Below are 12863 nucleotides of genomic sequence, written 5' to 3'. Positions count from 1 at the left end.
GTGAATTTGCTGACAAAGATTTGCACAGGACTACCAATATCGAATTGAATTGGGAACGACACTGACAAAATGTTGAATACCTTAAACAAACACCCATTGTAAATCTGTATTCTGAATTCTCTTAATTTGTAATGTTTATGCAGCAAAATCATACTTTGGGTGATTTGGCAAACAAATTGAGAGGAAGCTTTGCAATTTACAACAAAGAGCGAGCCCATCTGGCTTATTAAATCTGAATGTGCTTTTTCGGCACAGGAGCACCTGGTGATCAAATGCACTCACCATCTATCATTTTTTGTTTCAAAAGTAAAATTACAGTAGACACCAAAATGTTAGAAAATGTAGGAAAAATATCAAAATTTCGTGGGGAACTGTGCCCCCAGACACCCTGGTGCAGAAGTTATTTCCTGTTAGTTCTCACATTCCCACTTCAGAAATGTCTAAATCCACAACTGTCAAAAATGCACTTTTGTGGACTTTTGTTTTATTCCCTATAATGCAGCTACTTTTCACGCATCATAGGGTGAAAATGAGGATTTACTTTTAACAGAAAGAAAACTGAATTGCTGTAGGGGATCCCAAAACACTGACAAATATTCTGAAATCAAGTACAGTAAAATTCAATTGCCTTCTATCAGTGGCTTTGCTCATGGGCCTTAATTCGGGGCTGTTGTTCAGTTGTATGTAGATTTTTGAGTTGCTAGTGTTTTTGTAGCTATTTTGGTTTTGTAGGTTGACACATTATCTACTTGAACTGTCACATTTAAGACCTATATACCTGTATACCGAGGTCCCTCTTCATTTAAAGTCTTAGCATTTAAAGTCTGTTGACAAAGACCGCATACTTCCACATCCGTAACATAACATTGCCCATTTCCACGGCTGCCTCAGCCCATCTGCTGCTGAATCCCTTATCAATGCTTTTGTTACCTCCAGACTCGACTATTCCAATGCTCTTCTGTTCAGCGTCCCATCTTCCACCCTCCATAAACTTAAGCTCATCCAAAACACTGCTGTCCGTATTCTAACTCGCATCAAATCCCGCTCACACATTACCCTAGTGTTCACTAACCTACATTAGCTCACCAATGCCCCGATTTTAAAATTCTCATCTTCGTGTTGAAATCCCTTCATGTCTTTGCCCTTCCCTACTTCTGTAAGCTCCTCCCCCTAAAACGCTTCAAGAATTGTGTTCCTCCAATTCTGGTCTCTTGCGCTTCCCCCATTTCCTTTGCTCCATCACTGGTGGTCATGCCTTCAGCTGTATTGGCCCTCAGCTCTGGAATTCCCTCCTGAAAATTCTCCCTCTCCTCCTTAAAAACCTACCACTTTGACCAAGCTTTTAGTTACCCATCCTAATGTTCTTTGGCTCAGGATTATGCTGCTGTGAAGCATCTTGGGATGTTTTCCTTGGAACGTTAAAGGCGCTATGTAAATGCAAGTTGTTCTAACTTCTGATGAGACACTCTACGGAACACACCTTATCGTCTAAATTAGCTGGAAGGCAATGTTATGACAGATGTTTATCACCACAGAATTTAACTTCCATCTGCACCACCTGCTAATGTCAGCTGTGGCTCAGTTGATAGCTACTTGGCCTCTGAGTCAGAAGGTTATGAGTTCAAGGCCCACTCCAGAGACTTGAGCACAGAAATCTAGGCTGACACTCCAGTGTAGTACTGAGGGAGTGCTGCACTGTCAGGAGGATGGGATGTTAAACTGGGGCCCCGTTTGCTTTGTCAGGTAGACATAAAAGATCCATAGCACTATTTGGAAGAAGAGCAGGGGAGTATTCTCTGGTATAACAACAGAAAATGCTGGAAATACTCAGCAGGCCAGGCAGCATCCGTGGGGAGAGAAACAGAGTTAACGTTTCAGGTCTGGGACCCTTATTCTCTGGTGTTCTATCCAACATTTATTCCTCAATCAACATCACTCGAACAGATTATCTGGTCATTACCACATTGCTGTTTATGGGAGCTTGCTGTGTGCAGATTGGCTGCTGCATTTCCTACATTACAACAGTGACAACACTTCAAAAAGTACTTAATTGGCTGTAAAGTGCTTTGAGACGTCTGGGGGTCGTGAATGGCGCTACAGAATGCAATTCTTTCCTTGGTCCTTTTTAAAGTGAGTGAACCTCCACAACAGCCAACAAAAGTACCGCAGACACTGCGCACGCGCGGCACTTGTAGCCCGCGCCTGCGCGGAAGTGACGCGTTCGCTGGCGGAAGTGCCTTGCTGCTGGGTTGACATTGTGTCGGAAGCACAGTTGGGACGGTCAGGCTACAGCAGCGTTGCGCCATGTCACTCGCAGCAGACGTGTTTGTTTGCCAGATGGCAGGTAATGACTCCAGAGCCGCTCAGTGCTGTCCCAAACAGAGACTCCGGAGAGTCAGCGGGTCAGCTTAGCTTGGGCCCAGATCGAGCGAGCAACAGGTAAACGGGAGGGCAGCAGCTCTCCCGAGTGCAGCTGGAAGCCGCTGTAAACTAAGGTTCTCAATTTGTGCTGCCTTTTAAGGACTATGTGAGTTTGCCAGAATCTTAATTTGGGTCAGTTAGCGCAACTACTTTCTTTTACACACTAGCATTGGGTTCTGTAGTCTACGCATATATGCTATGTTCAACAAAAGCACAGCTTTATATGTATTTATATTATCAATGTGTACAGTATTTCGGTCATCGATCTCCGACTGCCAGTGACATTTCTATTGTTTGAAGATTGCCGAGAAGTGGCTGTTTTCCAAATTAAACATTTAAAGGCGATTCAGCAAGGCACCTAGATTCTTGGTAAATTTGGATTTGAATGTTTAAAAAAAATTGGTGCTGCATTGACTCTAGTTGTACTGCAACCAATTTGAAGGTTAAACAGGCGTGAGAATACTTCTTCCCAGTGATCTCTCACCCAAATCAAAATACTGAACTAATCCTACTTGGGCTGTAGTGACTTTAATGTTACAGCAATGCAAATTAAAGTTATTTTGCAGCAACACATGTGAACACGAATTTACCCTGCTTAACTCAGTCACATGATTCAAATTACCTGAACTTTAATACTTTAAATCCCCAATTTTCAGTGTTGTGTAATTTAAATTAATGGATAACTAATTTTTCTTTAGTGCAAAAATTACTTTAAATTATCAGGAATAGAATACACAGCTGCTCCATACATTTCTGGATTTTCTGTGCAGTAGCTGCTTTTCTGGCTACTGTTTCCTTTTACATGCACAAATAGCTTATGATCTTGTGAATGTACAGCATTGTTATGATCTGAGATTAATGTATTGATTTAAGATGCAGAATTATAGAACAAAAGCAAAATACTGCAGATTCTGGAAATTTGAAATAAAAACAGAAAATGCTGGAAACACTCAGCAGGTCAGGCAGCATTTGTGGAGAGGAGTTAACATTTCAGGTCGATGACCTTTCATCAGAGTTATAGAAAGTGTTTTTAAATCACATTTTAATACATGAAATTGTAGTTGTAATCTAAGTTCTTTTTATAAAAAAAAAGCAATTAAAGTTTCATTATTCATCTATATTTGTGAAAATTGGAGGTGTTGATATTTTGACAAGGTTATTGTGTTTGGCCCTAGCTGTCAAATTTGTATGCTATTTATTTTCACACAAATGAAATGTGGCAAAAGCCATACAGTAATAAACTGATCTCTGCAATAAAGTGGGCCTTTTGTCGACCTGAATCCCTGCCAACGATTGAAGTGTATAAAATTACGAGGGGCCTAGATAGAGTGGATAGGAAGGACTTATTTCCCTTAGCAGAGAGGTCAATAACCAGGGGGGCATAGATTTAAAGTAATTGGTAGAAGGATTAGAGGGGAGTTGAGAATTTTTTTCACCCAGAGGGTGGTGGGGGTCTGGAACTCACTGCCTGAAAGGGTGGTAGAGGCAGAAACCCTCATTGCATTTAAAAAGTACTTCGCTACGAACTTGAAGTGCTGTAACCTACAGGACTACGGACCAAGAGCTGGAAAGTGGGTTAAGCCGGATAGCTTTTCCGGCTGGCACAGACACGATGGGCCGAATGGTGGTCTGCCACACTGTAAATTTCTATGATTCTATAATAACTAACGCAGTAGCTCTCGTATCCATGGAAGCAGCCATTGTGGCTAAAGCATTGCTAGAAATGTTCACTCTAGTTGGGTTACCGAAGGAGATTTTGTCTGATCAAGGGGCTAATTTTGTGCCTCACTTAGTTATGCAAAATTAAATTACATTATCTTCAGATGAATGGGATGGTAGCGATGACTCACTGGCTTGTATGCTGCACTTATATGCCAAATAGCACACCAAGGACTGGGATAAAATGTCGGCATGTTTGCTTACAGGAAGGTATATCAAGAACCTATCTGGTCTTGCCATTTGAATTTCCATGCGGGCACTAAGCGCATGGCCCACTAACACTATAGAATCATAGAAACATAGAAATTTATGGCCATTCGACCCATTGTGTCTGTGCCGGCAGAAAAAGAGCTATCCAGCCTAATCCCACTTTCCAGCTCTCAGTCCGTAGCCTTGTAGGTTATGGCATTTCAAGTGCATATCCAAGTACTTTTTAAATGTGAAGAGTGTTTCTGCCTCTGCCACGCTTTCAGGCAGTGAGTTTCAGACCCCCGCCACCCTCTGGGTGAAAAAAGTTCCCCTCTAATCCTTCCACCAATTAATTTAAATCTATGCCCCCTGGTTATTGACCTCTCTGCTAAGGGAAATAGATCCTTCCTACCCATTCTATCCAGGCTCCTCATGATTTTATACACCTCAATCAAGTCTCTCCTTGGCTTCCTCTGTTCCAAAGAAAACAACCCAAGTCTATCCAATCTTTCCTCATTCTCCAGTCCTGCCAACATCTTCGTAAATCTCCTCTGTACCCTTTCTAGTGCAATCACATCTTTCAAGTAATGTGGTGAGCAGAACTGTATGCAGTATTCTAGCTGTGGCCTTACTAGTGTTTTATGCAGTTCAAGCATAACCTCCCTGCTCTTATATTCTATGGCTCGGCTAATAAAGGGAAGTATCCTGTATGCCTTCTTGACCACCTTATCTACCTGTCCTGCTACCTTCAGGAATCTGTAGACATACACTCCAAGGTCTCTCTGTTCCTCTACACTTCTCGGTATTATACCATTTATTGTGTATTCCCTTGCCTTGTTAGCCCTCTCCAAATGCATTACCTCACACCTCTCCGGATTGAATTCCATTTGCCACTTTTCTGCCCACCTAACCATTGATATCTTCCTGCAGTCTATAGCTTTCTTCCTCACTATCAACCACGTGGCTGATTTTGGTATCATCTGCAAACTTCTTAATCATGCCCTCTACATTGAAGTCTAAATCATTGATATATACCATAAAAAGCAAGGGACCTAGTACTGAGCCCTGCGGAACCCCACTGGAAACCGCTTTCCAGTTACGAAAAACACCCGTCGACCATTATCCTTTATTTCCTGCCACGGAGTCAATTTTGGATCCAACTTGCCACTTTCCCTTGGATCCCATGGGCTTTTACTTTTTGACCAGTCTGCCAGTGGGACCTTGTCAAAAGCCTTGCTAAAATCCATGTAGACTACATCAAACGACTACCCTCATCAACCCTCCTTGTTACCTCCTTAAAATTCAATCAGGCTAGTCAGACACAACTTTCCCTTAATAAATCCATGCTGACTGTGCTTGATTAATCCGTGCCTTTCTAAATGACGATTAATACTGTCCCTCAGAATTTTTTCCAACAGTTTGCACACCACTGAGGGTAGGCTGACTAGCCTGTAATTACTCGTTCTATCCCTTTCTCCCTTTTTAAACGACGGTACAATGTTAGCAGTCTTCCAGTCCTCCAGCACCACACCTGTAGCCAGAGATGATTGGAAAATGATGGTCAAAGCCTCTGCTATTTCTTTCCGGAGAGATCTAATCGGAGAGATGTAGTAGGGAAAACTACAGAAATATAGTCAAATATGTACTTAAATTAAGAGACGACATTGTAGGTTGGGTGAACTTTCACAAGAGAACTTAAAATATATGCAAGGCCACCACAAAAACTGGTACAGCTACAGTGCTAGGCACAGAGTGTATCTGGTAAGTCAGAGCATGTTGGTGCTGCCACTTGTGAAGTGTGACACATTACAGGCTGGTAGAAATGAGATAGATTATGTGGTTGACTACCCACCAACCATGATTCAAGATTCCAAGATTCAAGATCATTTTATTGCCATATGTAACTAGTACAATGGAATGCTTACTCCCCACTCACTCCCACAATACAAGCATATAAATATAAAAGCAAAAAATAAAAACAAGTATAAATAAAAACAATAAGCAAATAAGCAGAAAGTATAGCAATAACAGTCCAAGTTGCAGGATATGATGAATAGTGCAAAAAAGCCTCAATTACCACTGGAAATAATAGTAATGTAATATGATAAATATATGGTAATATAAGTATAATATATATATTTACATAAACATATAACTATAATATATGGGGCAGTGCGGCTAGCAGTTCAGTAAGCGCACTGCCTGTGGATAGAAACTGTTCTTAATCCTGCTGGTCCTGGTTCGGATGCTGCGGTACCGACGTCCGGACCGCAGGAGGGAGAACAGTTTGTGCCCAGGGTGATTGGGGTCCTGGATGATGGAGCGGGCCTTGTTCCGGCACCTGGTCTGGAAGATCTCCTCGATGGATGGAAGTGCACACCTGATCTTTTCTGCCATATTCACAACTCTCTGGATGGCTTTCTTGTTCTGTGCAGTGGTGTTACCATACCACACATTGACACCACTCGTCAGGACACTCTCTATGATGCCGCGGTAAAAGTTCACAAGCCACTGTGTGCTTATGCCGCATTTCCTCAGGCACCGTAGAGGGTAGAGGCGCTGGTGTGCCGCCTTCAGCATAGCCTCAGTATTATGGTTCCAGACCAGGTCATCAGAGATCTGCAGTCCCAGGAATCGGAAGCAACTGACGACTTCCACTGGTGTCCCGTCTATGCTGATGGGGCGATGGTTCCCTCGGTGGCTTCTGAAGTCCACGATGAGCTCCTTAGTCTTGCCAACGTTCAGGACAAGGTTGTCATTGCACCATCTCATCAGCTGGACTATCTCATCTCTGTACTCCGTCTCGTCATCGTTGCTTATCAGGCCAATTACTGTGGTGTCGTTGGCAAACTTGATAATCTGGTTGTTGCTGTGTATGGCTGTACAGTCATGTGTAAACAGAGAGTACAGCCAAGGACTGAGGCAGCAGCCTTGTGGCGATCTGGTGTTGAGGACCAGAGTTGTTGAGGTGTTTCCTATTTTCACCACTTGAGGCCTACCAGTCAGGAAATCCAGAATCCAATTGCAGATGGGGGTGCCCAGGCCTAGCTCCCTCAGTTTCAAGACCAGCTTGGAGGGAATAATAGTGAATGCAAGGTCTACCACATGAATCTGTTAAGCTCTAGTGTTCTCTTGAGATTGTTGCTATATTGTCCCCCAGGAGGGACAGTAAGTGAGATTATAGATCTCTTATCCGAGAGTAAATCTGGTTTCTCACAGATGAAATCACTTAGCTCTTATCTCCCACAAAGAAAAAGCAAGCCAGGAACTGTTGCTAGGTTTTTGCTCCATGTTCTTGGTCAACTAGGCTATACTAAGCAACTTGTTCATGAGGTAAGCACAGGCAGTTCAAAAGCAATATGCCAATGTGTATACCCCATGCTGCACAACGTGAGATAATGGATAACTAGGAAGGTATAGAAGATGCTGGGCATGGGGGGTAATGTGGCTATCCCAGAGCCTTTGGGCAATGCTGGTGGTATTTGTCCCTAAGATGGACAAGATCATGCAATTTTGTGCAGATTATTATGATGAGCTAAATTAGTTGATGGAGACTGACCTATAATGGAGACCGGTAAGCCTGACATCGGTAGTGGGGAAAATGCTAGAGTCCATTATAAAAGATGTAATAGCAGAGCACTTGGAAAACAGTGACAGGATCGGACAAAGTCAACATGGATTTACAAAAGGTAAATCATGCTTGACTAATCTACTGGAATTTTTTGAGGATGTAACTGGTAGAATAGATAAGGGAGAACCAGTGGATGTGGTGTATTTGGACTTTCAGAAGGCTTTCGATAAGGTCCCGCATAAGAGATTAGCGTGTAAAGTTAAGGCACATGGGATTGGGGGTAAGGTACTGTCTTGGATAGAGAACTGGTTGGCAGACAGGAAGCAAAGAGTTGGAATAAACGGGTCTTTTTCTGAGTGGCAGGCAGTGACTAGTGGGGTACCGCAGGGATCGGTGCTAGGACCCAGCTATTCGCAATATATATAAATGATCTAGACAAGGGAACTAGATGTAATATCTCCAAGTTTGCAGACGACACAAAGCTGGGTGGGCTGTGAGGAGGATGCAGAGAAACTCTATGATTTGGACAGTTTGGGTGATTGGGCAGATGCATGGCAAATGCAGTATAATGTGGATAAATGCAAGGTTATCCACTTCGGCGGCAAATACAGGAAGACAGATTATTATCTGAACGGCAATAGATTGGGAAAAGGGAAAGTGCAATGAGACCTGGGCGTCCTTGTGCACCAGTTGCTCCAATCTCCGAACTCAGAGGGAAGGGGAGAAGTAAAAAGTAATTGAAGTGTGACGTCACCAGAAAGCAGGTAAGTGATTGGTTGGTGAGTATTTCTCTCTTTTTTTAAACTTTAAGTCTGTGGTTTATAGTTTCTAAAGTCTCATTGGTGTAGCGGGGACTGTTTGTAAACCAGGACCCTTAAATATACCATTTAACTGTAGTGTAATTGGTGGGATTGATTTGATTTGATTTAATTTAATTGCAATTAATTAAAGGGTAAGTCATGGCAGGACAGCCCGGTGCCGTGGTATGCTCCTCCTGCGCTATGTGGGAACTCAGGGACACCTGTGTCTCTGACAACTACGTGTGCAGGAAGTGTGTCCAGCTGCAGCTACTGGCAGACCGCATTGCGGTGCTGGAGCTGCGATTGAATACATACTGGACCATTCGCGAGGCTGAGGATGTCGTGGATATCACGTTTGATCAGTTGGTCACACCGCAGGCAAAAGTTGGACAGGCAGAAAAGGAAAGGGTGACCAACAGACAGAGTACTAGGCACAGGCAGGTAGTGCAGGGGTCCCCTGTGGACCTCCCCCTCTCAAACAGATACACCACTTTGAGTACTGTTGGGGGGGATGAGTACTGTTGGGGGGGATGGCTTATCAGAGGAAGGCAGCAGCAGCCAACTTCCTGGCACCAGGGGTGGCTCTGCTGCTCAGGACGGGAGGAAAAAGAGGGGTAGAGCTATAGCAATAGGGGATTCTATTGTAAGGGGAATAGATGGGCGTTTCTGCGGCCGCAAACGACACTCCAGGATGGTGTGTTGCCTCCCTGGTGCAAGGGTCAAGGATGTCTCGGAGCGGCTGCAGAACATCTTGGAAGGGGAGGGTGAACAGCCAGTTGTCGTGGTGCATATAGGTACTAACGATATAGGTAAAAAATGGAATGAGGTCCTAAAAGCTGAATATAGGGAGTTAGGAGGTAAATTAAAAAAATAGTACCTCAAAGGTAGTAATCTCAGGATTGCTACCAGTGCCACGTGCGAGTCAGAGTAGAAATAGAAGGATATTTCAGATGAATACGTGGCTAGAGGAATGGTGCCAGGGGGAGGGATTCAAATTCCTGGGACATTGGAACCAGTTCTGGGGGAGGTGGGACCAGTTCAAACTGGACGGTTTGCACCTGGGCAGGGCCGGGACCGATGCCCTAGGGGGAGTGTTTGCTAGTGCTGTTGGGGAGGGTTTAAACTAAAATGGCAGGGGGTTGGGAACCTGAGCAGGGGGACAGAGGAAAGGGAAACAAGGATAAAAGCAAAAGATAGGAAGGAGAAAAACAAAAGTGGCAGTCAGAGAAATCAACAGTTTAAATCAAACATGGCCACAGTAAATAATAATTCTAATAGGTCTAAGAGCATTAAAAAATCAAGCCTGAAGGCTTTGTGTCTTAATGCGAGGAGCATTTGTAATAAGGTGGATGAATTAGCTGCGCAAATAGAGGTAAACGAATATGATTTGATTGGGATTACGGAAACATGGCTACAGGGTGGCCAAGGCTGGGAACTCAACATCCAGGGGTATTCAATATTCAGGAAAGATAGGCAAAAAGGAAAGGGAGGTGGGGTAGCATTGCTGGTTAAAGAAGGGATTAACACAATTGTAAGGAAGGATATTAGCTCTGATGTGGAATCTGTATGGGTAGAACTGAGAAATACTAAGGGGCAGAAAATGTTAGTGGGAGTGGTATATAGACCTCCAAACAGTAATGGGGAGGTTGGGAATGGCATTAAAAGGGAAATTAGAGAAGCGTGCAATAAGGGCACAGTAGTCATCATGGGTGACTAATCTACATATAGATTGGGCTAACCAAATTGGTAACAATACTGTGGAGGAGGAATTCGTGGAGTGTTTACGGGATGGTTTCCTGGACCAATATGTCGAGGAACCAACCAGAGATCAGGCCATCTTAGACTGGGTATTATGTAACGAGAGAGGATTTATTAGCAATCTTGTTGTACGAGGCCCCTTGGGTCGGAGCGATCATAATATGATCAAATTCTTCATTAAGATGGAGAATGAAGTAGTTGACTCGGAGACTAGGGTTCTGAATTTAAATAAAGGAAACTACAATGGCCTGAGGCGCGAGTTGGGTAGGATTGATTGGGAAATGTCACTCAAAGGGTTGACGGTGGATAGGCAATGGCAAACATTCAAAGACCGCATGGATGAACTACAGAATTTGTTCATCCCAGTTTGGCATAAAAATAAAACAAAAAGGGTGACTCAACCGTGGCTAACGAGGGAAATTAGGGATAGCATAAGATCCAAGGAGAGGACATATAAATTGGCCAGAAAAAGCAGTAATCCAGAGGATTGGGAGCAGTTTAGGATTCGACAAAGGGATTAATTAAGAAAGGGAAAATAGAATATGAGAGTAAGCTTGCAGGGAACATAAAAACTGACTAAAAGCTTTTATAGATATGTGAAGAGAAAAAGATTGGTGAAGTCACAGTCTAAGGATAAGGGGTAAGCCATTTAGGACAGAGATGAGGAGGAATTTCTTCACCCAGAGAGTGGTGAACCTGTGGAATTCTCTGCCACACAGGGCAGTTGAGGCCAATTCATTAAATATATTCAAGAAGGAGTTGGGAATATTTCTTGAGGCTAAAGGGATCAAGTAATATGGGGAGAATGCAGGGACCGGGTACTAAATTTGGATGATCAGCCATGATCTCATTAAATGGCGGAGCGGGCTCGAGGGGCCGAATGGCCTACTCCTGCTCCTATCTTCTATGTTTCTATACCTGAGGCCTTGCACAGAGGAGATGTTAGAGAAGCTAGGGAGCACTAAAAATCTGACAACTCTAGACCTTGACCAATGGTTATTGTCACTTAGCACAGCGGCTCAGTTGCACTCCACGTTTGTTACATTGTCAGGGCTGTATGAGTTTACAGTCATACTTTTAGGAATGAAAAATGCATCCACCATGTTCCAACAAGTTATTTATAATCAGACATGGAAGGAACATGTCAAGCATAACCTAACAAGTTAAACCAAGCAACATTGATATTTAAGGCTGAAAAATGTAATATTAGTATGAATGAGGTTTTTTATTTGGGCCATTAGCTGGATTGTGGGAAACTGAGGCCCAACTATGTCACCGTTGACTGCTCCGTCTCTCTACCTCTCCTTTTAAGACGCTCCTTAAAACCTACCTCTTTGACCAAGCTTTTGATCATCTGTCCTAATATCTCCTTATGTGAATCTGAAGGGATTATTACTAGTCCTAGCCCCTTTAGGGCCACCCCGGATCAGGCGTATTCCTCAGACGTTCACTTTCAACTAAAGTTTGAGGTAGCCGAATCCTAAAGATGCTTAATTGTGTCTAAAGGTCTGGAGTATCTCTCCCAAAAGGAAAGGAACAACCTGAAAATGTTACCATCCTCCAGATAGCACTTTTAATAAGTTTAACTAGAGTGTAACATTCTGGATATTATGAGGGTCCGGAAAACTCCCCCAGAATTCTGCAACTCCTCACCAAAGAGTGTACAGAGATTGAGTTTGCGAGTTTGATACAGAAGTATTATGTGAGACAATTCTAAAAATATATAGATTTATTAAAGAACCGACATGTATTTTACAGTTGGTGATTCAATCGCAACATTAACAGTTCCAAAAAGAGAAAGCTTTACAATCTTATCAGAGATCCTTATTCTCAAATCTTAACTTCGCTATAGTTTTACAGTTCTTAAAGTTTATTCAGGATATCCACCAAAATCAAATACAGTACCTTGATCCCCGAGATACAAAGAGTTGTAGACTTACAGAGCCGCCTCTGAAGCCCGAGAATCGCTTTGCCCCTTTACAGCCAATCTAGTATCCTATTTGAGAGCTCAATATTTATACCCTTTTCCAGTGGTATCCCTTTAAGGTTTTCTGCTGATGTAAGCCAATTATCTCTAGTCATTTTTCTGCTGATTTCTGCAATTTTTACAGTCAGATCAGCTGGTAGCACTAAGAATTATGTCTCGTGTAGGTGTCTTAAGCTTACCATAAAAACGGTGTGACGGCAGGTGTTTCTTTTACTTGATGTCATTTTTACGAAAGCATATGTTTCTTAATTTTATGTGCCTGTTTATGAAGTATAACTTAGAACACCTTAACCAGGATGCACCATTGTCTTCTTTCCAAAGATTCAGACCGTCAGGAGCCTCCAACCTTCTGTTTCAATAAGGTTATTGATTCAGTGTCAACAACCATCCCATCCCCATAGACTGAATGCTGTTAACA

At 42.9% G+C, this 12863-nt stretch overlaps 1 protein-coding gene across 2 annotated transcripts in view; it reads left to right on the top strand.

Moving 5' to 3' along the window:
- Window positions 1-2207: 2207 nt before the first annotated feature.
- Window positions 2208-12863, top strand: part of mtx2 (metaxin 2) — a 73353-nt gene continuing 62697 nt past the window's right edge. The window contains exon 1 of one of the 2 annotated variants that reach the window (XM_085986096.1): window positions 2208-2344. In XM_085986096.1, coding sequence (XP_085842222.1) covers window positions 2305-2344 — 40 coding nt within the window. In that variant the 5' untranslated portion in view covers window positions 2208-2304. Of the gene's footprint in view, window positions 2345-2439; window positions 2528-12863 lie in introns of those variants that run through there. The other variant, XM_085986097.1, reaches the window with a different exon arrangement.

The sequence above is a fragment of the Somniosus microcephalus genome, chromosome 4 (assembly GCF_052327205.1).
Source record: "Somniosus microcephalus isolate GS21.2 chromosome 4, FLI_Smic_1.0, whole genome shotgun sequence".
Taxonomy (NCBI): domain Eukaryota; kingdom Metazoa; phylum Chordata; class Chondrichthyes; order Squaliformes; family Somniosidae; genus Somniosus; species Somniosus microcephalus.
The sequence above is the reverse complement of the archived record's forward strand: the minus strand, read 5'-3'. Positions and strand labels throughout refer to the sequence as shown.